General features: G+C 44.8%; 1 protein-coding gene across 2 annotated transcripts in view; it reads left to right on the top strand.

The window, feature by feature from the left end:
• LOC142572659 (general transcription factor 3C polypeptide 4-like) overlaps positions 1–24,147 on the top strand; it is a 68,967-nt gene that overhangs the window by 21,764 nt on the left and 23,056 nt on the right. For both annotated transcript variants that reach the window (XM_075681931.1, XM_075681932.1), the window contains exons 6-8: positions 2,214–2,299; positions 12,256–12,401; positions 18,274–18,418. In XM_075681931.1, the coding sequence (XP_075538046.1) occupies positions 2,214–2,299; positions 12,256–12,401; positions 18,274–18,418 (377 nt within the window). The remainder of the gene's footprint in view (positions 1–2,213; positions 2,300–12,255; positions 12,402–18,273; positions 18,419–24,147) is intronic.

The raw sequence follows: 24,147 nt of genomic DNA, 5'->3' as shown, positions 1-24,147 counted from the left end.
ACCTTCAATGCCGTCTATTCAAATGCAAGTGAAATGCAGAAATCCTTTTATGAAACAACCCCTGGACCAATTTGAATGAAATTTGTTGTATTTGAGAGAGTAATTTAAATTCTAGTGGGTTTTGGAAGCGGATTCTTTATTTACGCCTGGAATTTTTTAGAAAGATTGCCAAAAATTGGTATGTTCATGAGAAATAGCGCATAATCGTTACAAATGCATAACTCTGCCCCCAAAACAGATATTGCCATTCTGTAAGCTTAATCTCTTAGAGCTTCTAAAATGGACAAATTTGATATATGAACTTACAGCTTACATGACTGTGTTATAATGTGTTTTGCAAAAGCCCTGCTGAGATAATGGTATATATTATGGCATTTTATAGCATACAAAAGTTTCGTCCACTTTAGATGTACAGTAAATCGTCAGTAAATTGAATTTTGATATCCCGAAATATCGGTTAAGTCAAAATATTTTCCTAGCAAGACATCAACTTCATGTATTTTTGCGACTGTTCATAATCATGTTGGTGCGCTCCCTGCTGTTGCGACGTTGCCACATGCAAAAGATAAGGAGAATGAGGTACTGGGCGTCACCTTCGCGTCCTTGTATTCAGGGTCCATCTTGTTGTACAGAATCGGATGTGGGAACTGTCTCAGACAACCTTTCCATCAGGATGTCTCGGTTTTAGACTCGTCATTGTAAAAAAAAGACGCAGTTTCGCTCGAAAGGCGAAGCATCGATTGTGACAACAAATTAGTGGACAGCTATACAAAGCAAGGATAGTAGTTATATCGGCTGTATAAACTTGTAGACATAGGCATACTAACTAAATTAACAAACATGGGGTCACGCGTGTACAAGCAATCATGAACACATCTCACTCGATGACCGTGGAAACTCGCTGTCAAAACGCTGGCATGAGGAAATGCAACAGCAGTAGCAAGCAAAATGACATTTTTGCTGTTTATCGTTTCAACGAAAAGTGAGCAGCAAGAACACACAGCTTGCACAAAGCTACGAGCTGCCGCCACCACCGCACCTAGACTCTGCCCCCAATGCAGATTGCTCTCAGTATATTGCCGTGCAGCTGCCACATGCAAAGCTGCAGCCGGAGTAGAATGCCCCCCCCCCCCCCCTCCTGTGCTTCGCAACGTTGGGTGCCTCGAGCACAACAGTAGACGGCGTGCTTTCTCCCAGCTCTGGCTCTTTCGCATGCACGAGATTGAGCCACAATCGTCGGCTCCTTTCGCATGCTTTCACTCACATACAGCGTAGGGCGCGCGGCGACAGTGTTAGTGCCCTTGGACTTTATGCGGAACCTCGCGTGTGGCATTGAGGGGTCTCTCCTAAACTTCTTCACTATGGCAGGGTCAGAGCAGTGCTGGTCGGGGGCGCCGCCACGTGATTTGGCGCACTGCTGAAAGCATTGTTGGAGCGTGGTACATTCAAAATAACCGTTGCAAATGCTTGCGTGTGCGAATTACCAGGCGTTTTTGCCCATTGGAATGCGCGTAACTTTGACAGGACCACAGCATCAGTTTGAGTTAACAGGATGTTTGAATTAAGCGTGTTCGAATTCACGAGATTTGACTGTAAAAAAATTCTTACTTGTCTGATTTAAAGTTCGCGCTAAAGAACCCCAGGTAGTCAAAATTTATCTCGAGCCCTCTGCTCTCACAACTCGCTGTGCCCTTTTGGGATGTCAAGCCCCGCAATTCAGTTGAGCGCCTGTGCATGCACGTCAGCCAAGGTACATTGTTACTACCAACATGGATAACATCTCACACCACGTCTGTTGCATTATGTGCCTTTCAAAATATCTGCAGTTTCTAATCAGTACTTTTTTATGATCTCTTACCACACAAAATTGCAATGTTCCAGCATGATTTATCAAGCGAAATCTTTGTAATAAAGCTTTCTAAAAAATAAAAGTAAACTACTACTGTACATAATTCCCTTGCATTATCTTGTTTGCATTAGCCTTGCAGGATTGAACAGGCTGTCAGCCAGTCATGTCCTTCATAGCCTGAGCAGGAGCTTAAAAAGCGAAAATTCTTAAATTTTTCAGCTCTTTTGCTGTGTGAAATTCTAAGTGTGGTGTCTATGCTCTGCTTAACTTTTTTTTTCTCCCTTTCTGCTCGAGCTATGGGAGAATGATGCATGGCTTATATGTTACATGTGTTGTCCATGTGTCTTGCCTGCTTATTTTTCAGTTTCAAAGTTGAGCTTTTGAAGGAAGAAAAAACTAACATCATGCGTGCTGGACGGCTTTGTTGGCACAAAACAGCCAAGACTTCTGGTAAGTTCCTTTTACCAGTTCAGCTGAGGGTGGTGCCTAAAGTAGCATTTTCATAAGGAAACTTTCAAGCTCGGGACACCTGATCTAGCACTATGCTACCCTCAAAATAATGAACCTAAAAATTTTGATCTACCATATTATTTTATTGTACAAACTGCTAGAAACTATTATGTGGTACTTACGTTACGAGACGTGTTTTAGTTTATATATGAGTTTTATTTTCGCCTAACCTGCCATGGTGTACTCAATGGCTGTAACATTCTGCTGCTACGTAAAGGGGTTCGAACCTGGCTGTGGCTGTCACATTTTGATAGAGTTAGAATGCAAAAATGCTCTTGTAATTAAATTTAGGTTTATGTTAAAGAACCCCAGGTGTTCATAATTAATCTGAATTGCTTCCTGTCTCAGGTGGATCGCTGAAACCCCGCTGTGCAGGTTTGGGCATTATTTCACCTACACTGAGTAGGAAAGGAATGTAGTTGTGTCAAAATTATTCCAGGGTTGAAACATGAGATTTACAGTAATACATTGTTGATGCATTCCTGTTAAGTTTTCTTGACTCTGAATCACTGATCCCATTTAGTACCAATAGGGCCATGTGTATTGTGTTCCTGTTTATATTTACCTTTCCATTTGCTATGTCGAAAAACTGTGACAGCACACCACCACCACGGCATAGTTAGGTGGTGGTACTTATGTTGCCCACTGCTTGTTGTGACCTTGGATATCTTGCTTAGGTACTTCAACATATTACATGGCTATGCAAAAAGCAGAAAATGATAGGGGTGTGCGAATGCTTGGTTATCACCGAATCGAATTGATTAATGAACATTCAAATAATTAGATTCACTAATCGAATATCTACTATTCGATATTTCAAGTATTCTATATATTCGGTAGAGACATGCGCAGTGCCACATGTTGAATGTGCCGTGGAGCCCCTCATGCTTGACGCCACCCAAGCGCACATTTCATTTTGTTTCAGGCTCAAACGTAGTGGCGAGTGTGTCGCAGATGGGCCACCCTGACTGACACAGTAGCAGACTTTGTCAATTTGAGTGCTGCCCAACGTCGACTCGATGCAAGGATTGCACACACACTGCTCAAATGGTGCAATCCTCAGAATGGCACCATGTCAGCCGGGTCCGCTTCTGTCGGTACAATGTTCGTCCGAGTCAACAGGATTGATCGAAATAATAATGTTGCGCTGACAGAGGGAACAGCAACAAAAGCCGCAAGTATTTTGTAAAGTGAGAAAGCATGTGATGTGCGAAGATTGGGCCAATTAGCCACTAATAGGCTCGCAGATCATGTTGGACACGTGGTGACGAACTTGACACAGCAGCCAATCTAACCCATATGCGTGATCTCGAGGCCAATAACTGATGAGCCACCCATACGAACATATTGGTGGCAAGCATTCCGCAATGGCTTGTGGCCCATTTTGACATCAGCCAGCACCAAATTTTCATCACTGCCATACTGCCTCGGCTATTAGGCCTAATCGCCGCTGATTCATCCGGCGTCAGCGGCTAACGTTATGGTTTAGTACCAAATCGTCGCTGATCTATTCACAACAGTCGTGTGACACTCAGAAAGCTGACAAATCGCCTCGCAAATCTAAGTGAGTATACAGGATGGCAACAAAGTTGTTCCCGGCTGCTGTTTGCGACATGCTGCACGGCGGCTTCTCATTCAAAATGTTGTTCGCAGATGCACATCGTTCTCTTTTTGCGGCTTCGGACAACCCGTGCGAAAGTGTCATGACCCGGTTGCATGCTTTTGCGAGGACGGCGGATAAACAAAGGGCGGAGCATCACGTGAGCTTGCCATGACCCTCCAGACTTTAGAATCCTTGACAGGCGGCAAATCAAGCCGAACCTGACAATGAAATTGCACAGATGGCACCTGCACTTTACCGTTGGTGCCGGCTATGTGCTGAGCAGTGATAGAGTCACTGGATGCGTGGTCCTTTCGTCTGTCATGCAGATTGGCCTTGGGATAGCCTTCTGTGTTTTGGAAAAAAACTGGAAAGCAAAAACTTTCTATGCAATAAATAAAAGATTGCCACAAAACACAGGCCCACTATTAAACTTAGAACCTCATTGGTATTCAGCACAACAGAATGTCACTAATTCATTAGTTTCAGAGAAAAATAGCATTCTTAGCCTACTTCAGCTGTTTGGAGCCTATCTGTCTATATGCCTGTCTAGACATCTGTCCGTTTGTCCTCTTAGGCCAGCCCAGTGGCCTAAGTTATCTAGCTGCTTGAGCCTTTAGGTACGTGCTCCTGTTAGTGGTGGCATCATGGTCGGTCCATTGTTTTCAATCCATCTACGTGATATCTAACTGTCGTAGTGCCATTGTCATGTCTTCTAGCTTGACCCAGTAGCCCAAGTTATTTAATAGCTTGGGTCACAAAGTATGGGCTTATGGTTGTGATGCCGTCGTGGTCGTTGCATTGTCGTCATTCTAGCTTTGTCATCCGACACTTGTCATGCCATTGTCGCGTGTTGCGAAGTTCACTTATCTTCTCAATCACGCAGTGGAGCGCTGTGTTGTATGCAGAGTGTCTACCAACCGGAAAAACCAGGAATTCTCAGGGATTTTGAGTAATCTGGAACAACTCAAGAAAAACTTAAGGAATTTGTGCTTCTATAAAGGAAAATTAGCTGTAAATTTATTGAAAGGGAACGAAACTCGGGGTAATGCTGGCTCGAGTAACAGACAGTAATCGTAACAAATCGTCTTTGACGGCCTTTCGTCGGCTGAAGGAGTTGCCAGTGTACAGTCAACGACAGACTTTCCAGGTGCCTGATAGTTCGGACGGTTTCATGGCACCACCTATAGAGTCACTGTATCAGAACGTCTGAAATTTCACACGCAAGAAGCCTTCGCTGTCCGATTTTCCGGACTTTTTACCATGACCGCAGGTCCGAAACGGCATTAATCAAAGCCACTACCACTGCCGTTTTGATTACCTCGCCGCCTCGAACCGGCGCTCTCGCACGCAGATCCGCTGGAAGCCGTAGCCACCACTGCGGCTACCCTAGGACTAACTGCTTCGATGTTCGCTGTTAAGCTTCTTGCCGTTGGGTGCCGCATTTTTCAATGAAAGCATTCGCCGCTGTCAACAATGGCATTGACTCCGCCTTTGTGGTCCTCGCAATTGGCTTCGAAGCTCGGAAAGCACTGTGCGTTGCATAACGCCGGTTCCCGAAAGTCATCTTCGCCTCTGTACAGAAATGTAACTTGGTGAGGCATACGCAAAAGTATTGCGGTGAAGCATAACAAGCGTGGGAAGGGGCAATTGCCACGGGACACAGTATGTATTCGTTAATTATACATACATGCACCCGGTATCTCCTGTCACAGTATGAGCACCAATATGCCTAATACGTGTACCAACAGGCCTTCAGAGCTTTTTCGAATCTGCCTGTGGCGGTTTGAGCTCTCAAGGGCAGTAAAAGACATGCATTAAACTTTTCCAACAGGCCAATTTTTCGGGTGGTTTAGCGGCCCCTAGGGAGTTCGAAAAATCGGACGTTGACTGTACAACTGACCAAGAAAACCCTTAAATTTTTCCGCGGGGTGAACGCGCAGCGGAAAGAGGACGAGAAGAGAAAGGACCTATGCATTGAGGAATGAACGGGAAAGGAAGTGAGCTGCTGCCGCTTTGAAAGAGCTTGAGCTAAAAAAAAAACAGTTTTGGCTGACGCCGTGATGCAGGTGTCCCTCATACAAACCAAAATAAACTTTTTGAAGCAGTGAAGCACAACACAGGCGTCCTACGTGGGCTGATAGTATGTCAGGACAGTTGAGGTTGACTTACGAGCTGTTGAGAGAGAATCTCAATTGTGACAAAGTTCGGGCCTCATACCACTGAGCTTGCTATCAGTTGATAGAAATAGCTCATAGTCGAAAATACTTGCTCCTGTATGCATCTCCTTTTTATTCATATTTGAGAATGTCCGACTCAGTTCGCAATTTCTTTCGAAGACATTTTATTTGCTGTGCATTTTACTAACCCCTCCCTTCTATTCTATTTTTGAATAAGATAAACACTACTCCTTGGTATTCAAACTAGATTAAGTAGTTTTTTTTTAAATTGTTTCACATGCTTACTAGAGAGTGACAGCATCGGGCGACATGGTTTCCCGTCTTGACATAAAACAGTTCTGCGTCGCTCAGGGAAAATTGCAAAGGCACTCGGGGAAAACCTGGAAAACTCAGGGAGTTTGGAAATGTCAACTGGGTAGATACCCTGTGTATGACATGTGCTGCTCAACTGCGACGAGCCAAGTGGAAAGTCGAAGCGAAAAGCCATCACAATAGATCAGAAGGCAGCTATCTAAAGGCTTTCGTGTCAGGTGATAAGAAGTCGCTTGTTGCACCCGCCAAAGATTCTTTTGTTGTTTTATTTAAATTTAATCGCATGTATGTCCCTGTAGCAGTTCCATGGGCTGCAAAGGCATCATCTTATTTCCGTATTTACAATTGTACGCCCTATTGGGCTTATATTGCAGTAAATGGCATTAATGGATATAACAAAGTAATTTCGGCTACCCCTTCAATTCGTTATACTGTGAAACCTCGTTAAAAGGTACCCACTTAAACAATACTTTCGTTTTAAGAGTACTAAAGTCAAATCCCCGACTCAGCGGCCATTGAACATAATGCGTTTTGTATCCGCATAAACAGTACCAGCCTGTTGCATACGTATCACTTAACATGTGGTGTTTCCATTTTTCATCACGAAATCGTGGCCCTACGTCTGCCTGGCAGAACAGGGAACCTCAGAGATCAGAATGGCCTCCAAGCACAAATGCAGAGGGCGCTTGGAAGGGTGAAGCCACGTTAACATCAATATCATTTCAGTGCCGTGCCAAAGTCGGAGAGCTTTGTGGCCCATGTTGTTGTGGTGTCGTGCAAACTAGGACAAAAACCAGGTGCTCAGCATCGAAGATAAATTAGACATTATTTGTTCTGTTGAATGTGGCATGAAGAAGTCGGTGCTGGCATGCGAGAGAGATCTGCCCTTGACTACGGTGTGTGGCATTTGGAAGGCAAAGGAGAAGTTGCTCAGCAATGCTGCTGCGACCATGAAAATACGTTGGCTATGAGGTTCGACTTTTCGAGGTTCAACTTTCCGCCATCGTTGCCTCTGTTATTACCGAAATGTCGCCTAACGACAGTGATGAGGATGACACGGAAAGCGACAGCACGGACGATTCAGACGCGACAGTGACAGATTACGTCAGCTTCATGCGGGTGTTTGCCAAGGAGAGGGGGCGGCCTGAAAAGCTGGCTCGTAGATTGAGTGAGTTTGAGGCCGCCGTTGTCAATGCTAGCCCACTGCGGCATCAAACGAAAATAACAAACTTTTGTTGCGTGAAGTGAATAAATACTGCATGTTTTCTGCCCTTTCGTCGCACTCTCTCGTAGTTCCATTTTTGACAAGTAAGTGGATGGTCTCACGCTATTTCAGTTAAGTCGTACTACCGTTTAGTATGTGCTTTTTCTGAGCTCTGGCCAACTGCGGTTTAACGAGGTTTCACTGTAACGAGGTTTGAGTGTACTTTAAAGGGACACTAAAGGTTACTATGAAGTCAAGTTAAAGTTAGAAAGCAATGCTCTAGAACATCTAAGGCGTCAGTATAATTGCGAACAGAGGTTTAGTAGCCGAGAAATCGAGGTAAATGCATGACGCGATTTGAGACGCCCCAGTGGCATTCAGGTACTAGCCAGATGACAAAGGCACTCCTCATCATAATTTATGTCACTAGTACTCAACTACTCGTATTAAAAAGATAATTTCATTAGGTTATAAGACGGAAAAAAATGCTACTTGTCTACTTCTGTTCGATTCTAAGAAAAAATAACATTTTGACGTTACCCTTCAGTAGTATGGGTGGTCGAAAGGTTTCGTTTTCGCTCGACTCTGCGCGCTCGACTCCGCGTAATGCGCGCTTTGGAGTTTCAGTTTCGTTATCACGTCGTGCTGCGCTGATTCTGCTGGCTCGCGAAATTTACATTTGGAACAAGCAGCGAGAATGCCACGTTCATGTGATGTCGTGGGATGCGCGAACGGTCCACAGAACTTGGTCAAGGGCAGTTGCAGCGGTGAATCCAACGTTACTTATCACTGTGCCAACGAGTGAACCTCTCCGTTCGAAGTGGTTAAGTGCCATACCTCTGCCATATCGCGATGGCAAAGAGCCAAAAAATCGCATAGTGTGCTCGCTGCACTTTCGTCCAGAGGATTAAGAGTTAAACACTGACTTACTAAAGTTGTGTGGAGTGCCTTTCAAAGCAATGCTTTCTCGTAGCGCTATTCCATCGGTTTTGCCTGCATTCTCCGAAGCGCAAGAACAACTGCAGGTCGAAGACTGAGCGCTGAGTGTGGCATTTGGTTTCCACAAAGGAAAAGCTACAAATCTGCGAATATGTATAGCCATGACATACACTTGCTGTCATAGTAGTACGCAACGACGCTGGCAGCGCAAGCTCTCAGCAGCAGTTCACGTTCATCAGTGCTTAAATCGCTGAAGTCGAGCCCAGCATCGCGAGCTAATGTGTCGTTTTCAGGGTCGTCCATTGTAATGAGTGCCAAAGTTGTCATGATAAAATAAAGAACCAGCTTATCGTCGCGCGCTTTCCCTTCCGCTAGCCACCATAGTTTCGCTTTCGCGCTGCTGTCGGCTCTGTCTTGGCTCTGTTTCGGCTCTGTTTCTGGCCGCTCGTATGCGTTTTGCGCAGAAAAGCCGTAGCGCTGTCTGCGGGCACTGTTTTACTGACCGACGACGGCTCAACGTCACGATGAGACCATGATGTCACCACTGCTCGATCGGAGGGTGGGCGATTTGAACTGTGCTAGAGGTACGCGGACGCTTCAGAACGCATTTTCTCTTAAAAGAAGTCTCTTCTTCGCATGAAACAAGCGTTTCGAGGTTTCTGGGATGGTATTTCAACAGTCCACGTTGACTTAATATTAACTTTTAGTGTCCCTTTAAGCCACTATGTATGTATTCGGGGTCACAATGCTGTTGTGGTCATTATGTCATCACCATTCGAGCTTTGTCATCTTACTTTCGTCATGCCGTCGTCATATCGTAGTCATCACGCTGTGATTTTATTATTTTCATCACGTCAGTAATGTCATCCAATTGTCGCCTTGTCATCGTGATGCCAACTTCATGGTTCCATAGACATCAATTTTTCTTCGTCATTCTATCGAAATGATACTATTGTCATTAATTCGTGATTATGCTGCCATTGTTACGCTGTCATCGTCAGACAGTCACTTTCATGCATCCGTTGTCAGACCGTTGTTGTAATGCCGTCGCGGTCGTGCCATCGTCACTGCAGCATGTTCATCTGACTCTCGTCATGTGGTCATTGTCACGCCATTATCATCACGCAGGTTTCGTGATACAGTCATTGTCACACCACTGTCATTATAATTATACATTTGTTGTTGTTCTATTGTCCTCATGCCGTTGTCATGCCATCATTGTCATGCATTTGTTGTCATACCATGATCGGGATGCTGCCGCAGTTCATTGTCATTATTGTAACTTCAACATTAGACTCTCGTCATGCCATTGTCATCACACTGCCACTTCACTACTGTCATCACTTCAGTATCATCACCCCATTATCATCATGCCGTTGTCGTCACACAACTTTCGTCGATCTGTCACCGTCACTCCCAGTTTGTAACTGTCATAATGATGCTCTTGTCTTTCAATCTCAATTGTGTTGCCGTTGTCATGCCATCGTCATCATTTCGTCATCATCACATACATGCTATCATGCATCCTTTGCCATACTGTTTTAGTCATGCCATCTTGGTCGTATCATCGCTGTCATTCCCACTCCTTCATGCGGTTGTTTTCATACCGCCATTGTCATGCCATCGTCGCCATACAGCTGTCATTTCATTGCCCTTATGTCGTCATCATCACATTGTCGTCGTTATTTCATAGCTATAATATAGGAATCTACATCTCATCATCATCATGCCATCGTTGTTATATGGCTTTGTCATTCTAGTAATAGTATTCCTCCGTCATTTCACCGCCACTGCCTCGGCATCATAAAGTCTTCGTCATGCCTTCATGCTGGAAGCGACCTTGGCAAACTCCAAGCTCCATGCTCTGGCGACCTTGGAAAGCGAGTGCCATAGTAAAGTGGGACGATATTGGAGTATGTGCCATATAGCCAAAGTAAGCAAAATCTAAGAATTACTATTACGCATGTTAAATAAACGTAACTTTAGGAAGATGGTCTGTCACTACATTGCTCAATTGCTATTCGCATTACCCTCAACAGTTACCATGAGATGAGTTCTACCGTAACTTTTTTTAGTGCGTTTTCAATACCATATTTACACGACTGGAAGTCAACCTATATTCTTAAATTTGAAAATCAGAGGCAGGGGGTCGACTTACAATTGAAACCAAAACGGCACCACCAAAAAAGCGAGAAAAATGAGATATCGGGGGAGCTGCAACATAGTTACAACATGTTTGCTCTATGGCCCCACCCGTAGCTTTTCGCTATCCCGCGCGTTCATTTGCATTTTGGAACGGTTTTTCAACATTTCTGAGAGTTTTACAGTGCACATAACACTTATGGGGGGGTGTCAGTAGTTGATGGAAGTGCCGCTGTTCCATTCGCGGCGGCACCCTCAGAGTGACGGCACTTGCGGGGAGTATCGATAGTTCATGGAAGAGCGGACACAGCTTGCGTGTTTTTCTTTCCCTGTAGCTCTAGTTTGACACGTTCGACTTGACTGCCGGCTATGTACTACTTCCATGCTTCCTCAGTCATCATGAGTGCTCCATGCCCACTAAATATTCAGCGCTCGTTCACAGCAGCGTTCAAGAGGGCTGCCATCCTTTACGCTGAAGAAACAAACCACTGCGCAGCGGGCTGCAAGTTCGATGTTTCTGATCGTGAGGTGTGAGAGTGGTGAGTGCAGCGAAGTAAAATTTTCACCTGTGACGGCAAGCAAAGAATTTCCCACGGGCTGAAGTCAGGACACTTTCCGGAGCTGTAGGCCAAGCTTGCGGTGTACATCACTGAAATGCATGATCGGTCCCTGCCAGTGAAGTGCGACGTGGTCATGAAACATGCCCGGATCTTCGCCTTTTAAGGACCTGCTCTGCCGTGAGTACTGGCTGGCGACAGAAGACCGTGAACTTACGCCAACCGGACCTTTCAAAAGAGCCTCCCAGACGTGTGCATGTGGTTGATTGCATTTGGCATGGGCTGCTGTTCCACAAGATGTCATGGTGCGGTCGTTTGCTAACTGTGGAATTTCGTTGGATGATGGCGTGCTGTGAGACCATAGCAGCGATGACGATAGCAGCATTAGTGAGGACGATGGCACAAGTCAAGATGAGTAGTCCAGTGACCATGCCAGCTACTAATAAATTTTCGTTATGGAATGCGCCCCCGGGCATGCTCTTTTTTTTCCCTGTCACACGCAATATGGGGGTGGGGGGGTCGACTTACACTCGAGTCAACTTACAATCATGTAAATATGGTAGTTTGCTGGCTTTCTATTGAACTTGTCAAGTTTTGTGCGAGAATAGCTTTCCGCCCCATATGTAGTCCTGCCACTAGACATATAGGGTGTTACGTTTTCCCAGATCATGTTTTTTTTTTTTTTTATGTGGTCTTCTAATATACCTATCAAAGATGTTCTACTGCATATTTAGTGAAAAAATGAGGACCAGGATAAGATGAATGTGGGACACAATGCTTTTGTCTTATCCTGTGTTTCTCTCCTTCTGGTCTCTATCCTTTAGCACTAGTTAAATGTCTCAATCCTAGAACAAGTTGCACCCAGCGTTTCTTCTGTATCTGTATCCACAATTTGTCCTGTGTTTACTTGTAGCTGAGATGTTCTTTACTGGCTTACATTCTAAGGCAACTGCTTCTTCTAGGTCTTTTGGTGGCAGGCTCCGATGATGGTAGTGTGACCCTGCGAACAGTAACAGTTTGCTGTGGAGGAGATGAAAAAGTGAAGCTGGGTGAACCGCTTGCCCTCTGGGAAAGTGACGGGAGACCAGCACAACACGCAGTTTGCACAGTATGTCCTGCCTCCTTTGTTTCCCATGCCTAATATATTTATCATTCTACAGTTGGACCTTGCTGGTTCGAACTCGCATTCAACCTGAAAGGAAACACCTTCATTTAAACCTCGATATAACAAATTCGGTAAAACTAGCACTTTACTTTGTCTTATAAAAATTTTGTTATATTGAAATTTGGCCTTTTATAAGTACAGTCAGTAATAAGTACAGTCCATAGACTTTTCTTACACAAAAGGTGCCAAATTTTCCTAGTTATTGGGCTATCGTAAAAAACGTATTTCATTAAAAAAAATCCTTTTGTTGAATTTGAGAGCTGGCAACCAAAGATAAGATTTCATGCCATGTCTACAATATCTTTACATCGGTGGTACAAGGCAAAAGCCTGCGGATCTTTCATGTCTACTCTGCTACCATAACTGATAGTGGCACTTGCAGTTTGGGACAATGCTCTCATGAGTGCAGGCAGAGGGGAGCGCACGTCAACTTACTTTCCCCTTGACGCTTCTCCGAAACTCGAGATTATGAAACCTCTAGTGATAAATGCGCTGGAAGAAAATACACATGAAGCCATGTGTGACCACCTTGGCTTTGCACCCACCAGAGATTACCTCCAAGTTAAAGGGCACACCAGCCTCGTATGCGTTCAGCTTGCCAGGCAGCCCTGCACAGCCATGTTGTGGCTAGGAAAGGAGATGCACACTTACCTGCCTCCCACTCCCCCTGAATCTTGTGCCCTCTTGATCATGTTACCGTGTGCCAAGTTAAATACAGTTATACCTCGATATAACAGACTTTAATATAACGAAGTATTTAACTTTTTATAACTTATTGTCTACAGAACACAATGTATTTAGAACCTCAATATAACGAGCTGTGTTTATACATGATTTCAATATAACGAAATTTGACTGTCGCCATGAAGGAATACCTAAACAATAAATGAAAACTTACACGTATGCAGATGCTAAAATGGTGCTAAAATGAAGCGGAGCAGTGCCATGTTCCACATAAAGTCCAAGTACAATAAAATCCTATTACGTCTCGCACACTGTGTACATTGGCTGCAGGTGAAAGCGTGCGAGGGTGAGCCTAGAACGATTATAGACCAATGAGTGCCTGTGTATTGTATCAGTGTAGAGTACAGACATGTGAGAGCTGCGCCACCTTTGTCCGACGCTTGTGTGCATTAGTGAGTTGTGTGAGAGAAATCTGGGGAATGTGCCTAGGTACTACAGAGAAGGACACACTTTGCTCTCTTTGTCCCTAGCCGATGGCGATGCACACTATGCGAGCCCCTGTGCCTAACTTTCATTCAAACGGGATAGTAGCAACTGACAGAGTCTGTATTGGTGAAGCATACAGTACAATAAATTTGCAGTAACATGTCATTAGTCATTGGTCAGAGCTTAAGCAGCATCTACTCAACTCCCCCAAAGCACCTTGCTCCCCTTGGTAGGAACCTTCCGTGTCAGGCCCGGTGGTGAATCATAGCTAACAAACAACTACTGCAGAAGTGAAATGTCCAAACAATATAATGCAGAAAAAAAAATTCCTTGCATGCAGTGAGAATGACGGACCTCCCAATCACGAGTGCAGTGCTGTCACACTGCTATGCCATGAAACCACGAGCGGAACGGCAGCTTATTTCGAAGTATTTATCCGGACTTGCATAATGCAGGTTGGCTAGGGACAAATGGAGGTAAGCACATCCCTCCTGTGCAGTACCTAGGTTTGCTCCTCAGATTTTTCTCTTGCAGCTCACGCATGTGCACAAGTGTCAGGAAAAGCACGGCATATCTCCTGTGCGTCTGAACCCTTGAATAATGCTCTTCAAGCGCGTGATGCTGGTGACTTAGGAAGGGTGAGAAGAGGAACTCCCCTTGGAGTTCGAAGAGGTTCTACTGTATATGATAGTTTAATACGGGTGGAAGAATATGCTAATTTAAAATTTATATTGTTACATCTGATAGTTCCTTATAACTGCATTCGTTATATCATTATAATGTGTGAATTGGTGATAGGCAAATCTTTCTTTGATGTTTACTTAAATAAGTTCAGTTCACATCACCTTGTTCTTTTACTTTCATGTGGCATAGTATTCCTTTCTCTAACAGTGAAATCTTGGTATAATAAATTTCAGGGGGCCACGGTAAATGGTTCTTTATTCTGGAAGGTCGTTGCAGTGAAATTCCCAAAATGAATCATTTAGCCCATCAAAGCATCATTTAATAAGTTGTCACCATATGAGCTATCCACAAAAATGTTGCTGTTGGCTGTTGGCTCTTGGCACATGCTGTTGCTATTTTCCATAAATTCCACCATATAATAAGGGTGACACACGCAAAACACGCGCTGACGCTGAGAAACTACTGACAAAAAGGCAGCTTCATGTCGCCTCCAAAGTGCAGTGTCTTTAGCTTTTTGTTTGTTTTTCACATTCTTGCCGTGGATACTGCATCTGTCTCACTTGAGGCGGTCACCTGAACTATCTCAAAGCACAAGCACGCATAAATGACACCGTCTGGAAGGTGCAAAGTGCAACCGTGTGGCATTCCTACGAGTACGGAGGTTACATTTCACCGCGCGTAGCTAGTACGGCCACAGATAGAAGCGCGAAAGGAGGATACGTGCCCAGAAAGAAGGGCGAAAAAAGGAAGAGACGCGCCTGCATTGCTAGGTGACACTTTTTTGGGTTGAGCATGCACTCGGAAAACCTGATGCATTGTTGCCTCCTCTCACCCGCATCCTTTTTTTCTTGGGCACCATGCCAGGTTTTGCGAACCTATGTGCAGCGACGTTTGCTCTCTGCGCCTTGTCGTCTGCTAGCCTAGTGATTTGGCTGCTGTGAAGGATACGTGGAAATCTAAGAATCCCCAGATTTCGGAATATTAGTTTGTAGTACTGAGGTGTTTTAACATCACAGGGAAACTGATTAACAATCTTTATTCTGAAAAGTTCGGTATTCGGTAGTTTGGTAGTAGTGAAATATTTTACATTGAAACTACAAAAAGTCAGCAGGGGATCTTGAAAAGTTTGTTAATGTGGTGTTCATAGTAACGAGGTCTCACTGTATATGCTGTGGTTTCATTTTGTTTAACTTTTTTCTACACACTAGGCTGTTTCAGTTGCAGACTTCTTCACTTCTCTGTAGCCAACTTCTTCAACTTTCTGCCGCCGATTTCTTCACTTCTTGCCTCTTGTTCTGCTCGTCTTTTCTGGCACATGCCCAGCTGCACATACCCAGTGTCCTAAGTTATCTATTCCAGCACCTGTGGCCGGGTGACCTATTGGCTGAGTTGTCTGTTGCGGTGGGTATACCCAGCCGCACAGCTCTAGTGGCACATACCCAGTGAACCGGGTTGTATATACTATGGGCTCAGGGCCGTGGCTTCAGAGCCAGTGGCCAGCTGTGTCAGAGACGACATAGGGTGCAAGAGCCATGCAGAATACAAGACAACCTTTACTGCTCGAAATCCCAAACTAGTAAGTGGTAGCTTCCTGGTCACCATTCCTTGTGCTTCGGCCCCAGGCTGGCTGCGCATGGCACAGGCGCATGAGCCAGGCAGAGATGGTGATGATGGCGGCACAGTGGCACCGTCATTGTGGGGACGCTGTTCGCATGGTTGCGCCGCTCGTGGCTATGCGTGGCGGCAGCAATGTCCACGAGCCGAGCCGTTAAATTCTGGCACAATGTCGCAATCTGACCCAAAGGTGACGAGGCCATTGTGTCTTGACACTCACCGGCTTCATCGGCTCCAGCTTCCGCCACAGTCGAGACTCCAGGTTGCTGTTCATCAGCTTCCGAGATTGACTTTCGAGCCAAAGAGCGCATCTCCATCAACAAACCAGACAAACAAGACGCAAAAGATATGGGCACACAAATAACAGCGCACAAGAAGCAAACTCAACCACGAAAGACACTACAACCGCTACCGTGACAGTGTTAAAAACTGCAGCTAACAAATGAAAAGCCCTGATGCCTATCTTCTGAGAACCACCAGCTGGCCCCATGTTGAATGCCAAATGTGAGCTCAGGGCCATGGCTTCAGAGTTAGTGGCCAGCTGAGGCTCTCAGAGATGAGGCACGGCCCGTGCCTCGCGCTCCAGCCCCAGGCTGGCTGCGCGTAGCACGGGCGCATGAGCCAGGCACAGATGGTGATGATGGCAGCACAGTGGTGCAGCTATGTGGCCGGCGTGCTCACAACACTTGACTAAACAGCAGCGAGAATCTAGCACCCACAAGATGTGGGGAAGAGGCAAAGAAAGCTTCGCTTTAAGAGTACTGTTACACTTAACAAATTGTGCTACGCCTGCACTTTACACAAGCTGACCTTGGAGGTCATTTTCTTGGCACTCTATATCTCAAGGATGCTTCTGGGCTAATCTTGAATAGTGAGCATGTGTCATTGCTTGTAAACCACAATAAGAATAAGTATGCCTCCTTTCACGCTGTTTTCTGGATGAAGAGCCTATGCTGTCGCACTGCTTGATAGAGGCCGAGAAGGCTGTCTTTTTAAATATCTGCGTGCAGCAGCATTTGTGCCTATCGATTGGCAGAGAGACAGGAGCAATAGCGGCCAGAGCAAAGCAAAGTGGGCAACCACACTTGATTGTGTTTGAGCCTGTTGCAAGCAGAAACAAGACGGTGATGTAGCATAATACTGCGAATGTACATCATGCAATTGGGTTCTTGTCATTGGAGCTGCTTAGCAGAGTCACTATAGTGTTAGCTTGTACAGTATTATGGTGTACAGGGTGCAAGAGCCATGCAGAAGACAACCTCTACTGCTCGAATCCCCAAACCAACTGGTAGCTTCCTGGTCACCATTCCTCACGGGAACATGAGAGCTAGTGGAAACATGAGAGCTCGTGGCACTGCTTCACGGAGTGCCACCACTGGCAGCTTGTGAAGTCTTGGCAGACTCACCATAGCAGACGCCCGAGCTTTTCGCCAATCGCTTTGATTGGGCTTGCGCCACTAGCCTTCATGAGGTGACGGTGGTGGGGCATTCTGCGGAGCGATGCCATGGGCTCTTGTGTTCCCACTAGGAGTGTCCGCGACCTGTACACAAAGGCGTTTGCACGATACCGGGTTACCAGACGCTGGCAGCGACATCTTGTGACACTTTTTCTAACCGCAATGCCTTATAGACATGTTTTTGTGATCCATGCATGTTCTTATAAAAAAATATATATATAAAAAGGCAGCATGTTCTCGATGAGACCACTGCGGAAAATTTACACCAGTAGCGAGGTAGAAGTTACTTGGTTACTGAAATAGTAGCTTTGTGTTTGAATGGTTGAGCTCTGCGACACCAAGTGGCACCAACAACCTGGTCGTTCACATTTACGTCTCTGGTAACATGGTAATCCACGAATGATAAGTTTGCTGACAAAACTAAATCATTCTACTGACTCATGAACTACGAAGTCTGTGTCCTTTTTTTCCACAAAAGTAATTTATGCTTGAGTTCCTTCTTGTTTTTGTTAGAATCAACAGCACTACATCTTCAAAAATTGCTTTTTCATGTTTCACGCCATTCCTTAAGAAAGAGTGTCATTTTTTTCATCATTCGTTTCTTGCTGTTTGTTGTCTGCCTCGGTCAGATCACTTTGCTAAATCGTTTAAGGTTTGTTTTAGGTAGGTTTTCTATTTTCTTGCTTTTTTTCCAGCCTTCCCCTGTAGGCTCATTTAGGTTTTTGTCACGAAGAAACTTTGTAAGCATGCAGCTGATAACCTCATTAATCAGATCAGGTTAATAATTTACATGTAGTTACCCACTAGCTATCTTTTCAGGTCAAGGAATGTTATGAGAAAATAAATACTAAATGAGAAAATGCAATGTGGTTCTTGTGATGAACGCACAGCGCAGCAAAGGGGACAGCTGCCTGGTGTGCGTGGCCAAGGGACGCTTGCTGTACTGTTTCAAAGCTACCGCGGACGCTGACACGGGCAGGGCACAGCTACTGCACAGCACTGTCATCCGTGATGCCTGCGTGGCTTCGATCACAGGTGAAGAGCTTGTTTAGATTATTGGTTGAGGATTGCTCATTCTGCCAAACGTCACTGTAATGAAGTCGCATCTGACATGAGAATTCCCTCATTATATCCGGTGTTTAGTATACATAGCCGTATTCATTGCATGCATGCCATATTTACTTGTCTCCAATGTTCCCTTGATTGCAGCGTGCAGCCCAGTTTTCATATTTCAACAAGAATGCTACATTCAATACACTTGATTATTTTCTTCTCAGATTTTCATGGTAAGAGAGAAATAGTCTGATATTTCGGACTCCTTCTTGGACTCCCGAGAGACCACGAAAATGTCCGAAAAATTGTGCAGTCTGAAAAAACAAATGCATGCCTTTAACTGTCCTCAAAGACTCAAATATCCACAGCCAGTCAGAACTGGCCTTAAAGAGTTCACCAGTACAATTATTAGGGATTTCTTAGCTTGTGCTCTGACTAGATGATGGGTGCACGTGTGCATAATTAAGGAATATATTTTAGATCTCGTGACAGTGGCCCTTTTTGCGGTCTTGATATGCTTCACCGCAATACACTGCATGCTTGGCCGCGTAACACCCCCGTATTGAGGCGACGCTGACTTTTGTGAACTGATGTTATTCAATGCTTTATACCCTTGCCCTGCTTTCCGCACTTTGACTCCATTGGCGAGGATGGTGAAGGCAGAGTTCGTGCCGTTGCCAGCAGCAGTGAGCCCTTTAAATGGAAAAAGACATCACCGAACAGCAGGAAGCTCAATAGTGAACGTCAAAGCACCTAGGCTTAATGACAGCAAGAAACGACTGCTACTGCGGCTGCCAGCAGATCCACACACGAGAGCAGTGGTTCGAGGCTGTAAGATAAAGTGGTGGCAGCGGTGGCTTCAGTTAATCCCGTTGCGGAGATGTGGTCTCAGAAAAATTAAGAAAAATCGGATGGCGAAGGGTATCAGTGTCTGAAATTTCATACGTTCTTATACTATGGCTATATGGGGTTGCAAGGTGTTGCCGGAAAAGCATTTGAATGATCAGGCATGTTCGAAATATCGGCCATCCGAAAAATTGGTTGTTGACTGTAATGACTTGTTATCACCTAGAAAAGGAAAGTTCATTCTATTCGAGCTTAAGTGGATTGGGTGTTACTTGTCGTCACTGCCCGAGGTTCCGAGGTGAAACTCGGCAGTAGTCTGTGGGATTAGAGCACCACCAATTGCAGTTTTGGTTTTTCACTGAATACTAATGTGCATGTCATCATATTTCAGTGAACATATTTTTTTTTTCAAGTGCATATTCATCATCATCATCATCATCATCATCATCATCATCAGCCTGTTTTATGTCTACTGCAAGATGAAGGCCTCTTCCTTCGATTTCCAATTACTCCTGTCCTGCGCCAACCGATTCCAACTAGCGCCCTCTAATTTCCTAATTTCATCGCTCCACCTAGTCTTCTGCCGTCCTCAACTGCATTTCCCTTCTCTTGGTATCCATTCTGTAACCCTAATGGTCCAAGGGTTATCTAACCTACGCATTACATGACCTGTTCAGCTCCATTTATTTCTCTTAATGTCAATTAGAATATTGGCTATCCCTGTTTGCTTTCTGATCCACACCATTCTCTTCCTGTCTCTTAACGTTATGCCTAACATTCTTCGTTCCATTTCTCTTTGTGTGGTCCTTAACTTGTTTTCGAGCTTCTTTGTCAGTCCCCAAGTTTCTTCCCCATATGTCAGCACCGGTAGAATAATAATAATATTTGGGGTTTTACGTGCCAAAACCACTTTCTGATTATGAGGCACGCCGTAGTGGAGGACTCCGGAAATTTTGACCACCTGGGGTTCTTTAACGTGCACCTAAATCTAAGCACACGGGTGTTTTCGCATTTCGCCCCCATCGAAATGCGGCCGCCGTGACCGGAATTCGATCCCGCGACCTCGTGCTCAGCAGCCCAACACCATAGCCACTGAGCAACCACGGCGGGTCACCGGTAGAATGCATTGATTGTACACCTTTCTTTTTAATGATGATGGTAAGCTTCCAGTCAAGACCTGACAATGTCTGCCGAATGCACTGCAACCCATTTTTGTTCTTTTGCAAATTTTCTTCTCATGATCAGGGTCCCCTGTGAGCAATTGACCTAGGCAAACATACTCCTTCACAGACTAGACTCTAGAGGCTGAATGGCGATCCTGAACTCTTGTTCCGTTGCACGGCTATTGATCATTCTTTGTTTTCTGCATATTTATCTTCAACCCCACCCTTATACTCTCTCTGTTAAGGTCCTAAATCATTTGTTGTAATTCGTCTTGCATTGTTACTGCATAGAACAATGTCATCAGCAAACCAAAGGTTGCTGAGATATTTGCCGTCGATCCTTACTCTTAAGCCTTCCCAGTTTAATAGCTTGAATACTTCTTCCAAGCACGCAGTGAATAGCACTGGAGAGATTGTGTCTCTGTCTGACCTCTTTCTTTATAGGTATCTTCCTGCATTTCTTGTGTAGAATTAAGGTAGCTGTGGAACCTCCATAGATATTTTCCAAGGTATATACATAAGCGTTCTGTACTCCTTGATTACATAATCCCTTTATGACAGCTGGTATCTCTACTGAATCAAATGCCTTTTCGTAATCTATGAAAGCCATATAAAGAGGCTTATTGTACTCTGCAGATTTCTCGATAACCTCATTGATGACATAGATGTGATCTATTGTAGAGTATCCCTTCCTGAAGCCAGCCTGTTCTCTTGGTTGACTAAAGTCCAGTGTTGCCCTTATTCTATTGGAGATTATTTTGGTAAATATTTTATATAATACTGGGAGTAAGCTAATAGGCCTATGATTTTTCAATTCTTTAACATCTCCCTTTTTGTGGATTAGTGTAATGTTTGCATTCTTCAAGTTTTATGGGACCCTTGCAGTCGATACGACACTTCGTATAAAGAGCCGCCAGCTTTCCAAGCATCATGTCTCCTCCATCATTGATTAAATTGACTGTTATTCCATCTTCTCCTGCCTCTCTTTCTCATTTGTTGTCTTGCAAGGCCCTTCTGACCTCATCGCTAGCTATAGGAGGAGTTTCTGTATCCTGTTCACTACTGTTTCTAATGGAGGTATCCTGGCTCCTCTGGGTATTGTACAGGTCAGTGTAGAGTTCTGCTGCTTTTACTATATCTTCGAGATTGCTGATGATATTACCCTGCTTATCTTCCAGTGCATATATCTTGGTTTGTCCTATGCCAAGTTTCATTCTCACTGATTTCGGGCTGCGTCCATTTTTTACGCCTTCTTCAGTCTTTCTCACGTTATAGTTTCGAATATCACTTATTTCCGCACTGTTGATCAGTTTTGACAGTTCCACGAATTCTATCTTACCTCTTTAGTTGGACAGTTTCATTCTTTATCGTTTCTTTATTAGGTCCTTAGTTACTTGAGAGAGCTTGCCTACTGGTCGCCTTGGTGCCTTGCCTCCCACTTCAATTGCTGCCTCTCAAGCCAGCCTAGTTACCGTTTCATTGATTACCTCTATGTCATTTTCATCTCTCTGTTCTAAGGCTGCATATTTGTTTGCAAGTACCAGCCTGAATTGGTCTGCTTTTACCCTTACTGCGTCTAGGTTGGCCTGTTTCTTTTCGACCAATTTTACTCTTTCTCTCATCAAATTGAGGTAAATCCTAATCCTCACTAACCTATGATCATTGCACTTTGGCCTACCTGACACTTCTACATCCTGCATTATGCTGGGATCGGCAGAAAGTATAAAAGCAATTTCATTTCTTGTTTCACCATTAGGGCTTTTCCAGGTCCACTTTCTGTTGCTACGCTTCCTGAAAAAGGTGTTCATTATTCGAAGCTTATTCCTTTCTGCGAATTCTACGACCATCTCTCCTTTTTTTTTTTAGTTCCTAGAATCAACGCCATTGTTGCCAATTGCTTGTTCACGAGCCTGCTTTTTCCCCACTTTTTGCATTGAAGTCGCCCATTACTACAGTATACTGAGTTTGCACTTTTCTCATCGCTAATTCAACATCTTCATAAAACTGATCTACTTCATCATAATCGAGACTGGATGTTGGAGCGTTGGCTTGTACTAACTTTAATCTATACATCTTATTAAGTTTGATTACGACTACAGCTACCCTCTCATTAATGCTGTAGAATTTGTCAGTGCTGCCCGGTTTGTCCTGACGGATTAGGAATCCTACCCTATATTGCTTCTTATCTGGGAGACCTCTTTTGCAGAGGACATGTCCGTTATTCAGCAATGTATAAGCCTCACCAGTTCTTGTAATCTCACTAAAGCCGATGATATTCCAAACAATGTCTGATAGTTCCTTAAAGAGTCCTGCTTAGCTGGCCTCATTCGACAGAGTTTGGCAATTAAAGGTTGACAGGGTCAGTTTCCATTGGCGGCCTGTTCAAACCCAGAGATTCTTAGCACCCTCTGCTGTGTTACAGGTCTGTTAGAATTAAGTAAACAGTTATATCTGTGATGTGAGGAAGAAGATCGCACCCTGAAGAGCCCCGTTGCCATTGTTGCCATCCCTGGCTGCACGCCCTACCTGCTAGTGCTTCGTTTGTCACTGCTGCTATCCAACCCAAATAAACCTCCTTTACTTTGGTGGAAGTGTGCGGTACAACAGGAAATCTGGAACTTCGCAACTGGACACTACAGCCTGTCTTTATTATGCTGGAAGAAGGACCACCACAACTGCAACCCGCTGCCCTGGTGACTACCGTAGTCTGCCCTGACACGTTGCGTTGACGCAACCCACCCTTCTTCAGCGGTACAGGAGACCATGGACGTAGCAGACTGGCTCACTGACTATGACTGTGTTAGCATCCACAACCACTCAGATGACGCCAAAAAAACTGAATTACATGTTACTTTATTTGAGCAGTGTTGCCAGCTTGCGGCACTGAAACCACGAATGTGATCTCGCAACGTAGGCGGCCTTCAAAACTAACGTGATGGAGATAATTGTGCACCCCGCCGTTCGCAAGCTTCGTGCTAAGCAACGTTTGCATGGTCGTGTGCAACAGAGTGGGGAGACATTTACAGGTTATATGCCATGAAGATTAGGTATATCTTAAAAGGCATTCCAGATGCTTTTCAGATGCGTTCCAGATGCTGTTGGCAAGAAATGCAGCAACAGTTTCTGAACTCGTCTGTCTCTGTCAAAGCTTCGATTAACTATGTGAACAGTGTACAACCACCCGCCAATATCGTCTGCAGGCCACTTCAATGTCGAGCATGGCTGTTGCCCCGGATTACAGTTCGCTGCTCAGATCAAGGAGTTCGTCCATGAAGAGGTTGCTCATCAGCTTTCGCTAATGCCGCTTACACACAGCCAGTCGAGTTCTCCACTGGCGCCCGCTCTCCAATATGTCATCAAGGAGCAGGTGGCCGATCATGTTTCGCCTTCTCTCCATCAGGCTCCGACTGCCACTCCACTGATGTATGCTGCAGTTGTTTCGAGCTCTGTACTGCAGACCTACAGTCCACTTCGCCTGCCTTTGTGCCCGCCCGTATCCCCTCCTGCCTGGCCAGTGGTCCAGTATGCACAACCTCAAGACCATTGGCGTACGGAAAAGAACTGTCCGATTTGTTTTTATTATGGCCATGGCGGGACACACCACACATCACTGTTGCCTACTTACACCAAACGTCTCCAACAATGTGCGTCCATATACGCCACACTTTCATCAATGCCGCAATTATTTGGACAGCTTTGAAA

The sequence above is a fragment of the Dermacentor variabilis genome, chromosome 2 (assembly GCF_050947875.1).
Source record: "Dermacentor variabilis isolate Ectoservices chromosome 2, ASM5094787v1, whole genome shotgun sequence".
In the NCBI taxonomy this organism is placed as follows: Eukaryota; Metazoa; Arthropoda; class Arachnida; order Ixodida; family Ixodidae; genus Dermacentor; species Dermacentor variabilis.
Note: the sequence above shows the minus strand (reverse complement) of the source record. Positions and strands in the feature narration are given on the sequence as shown.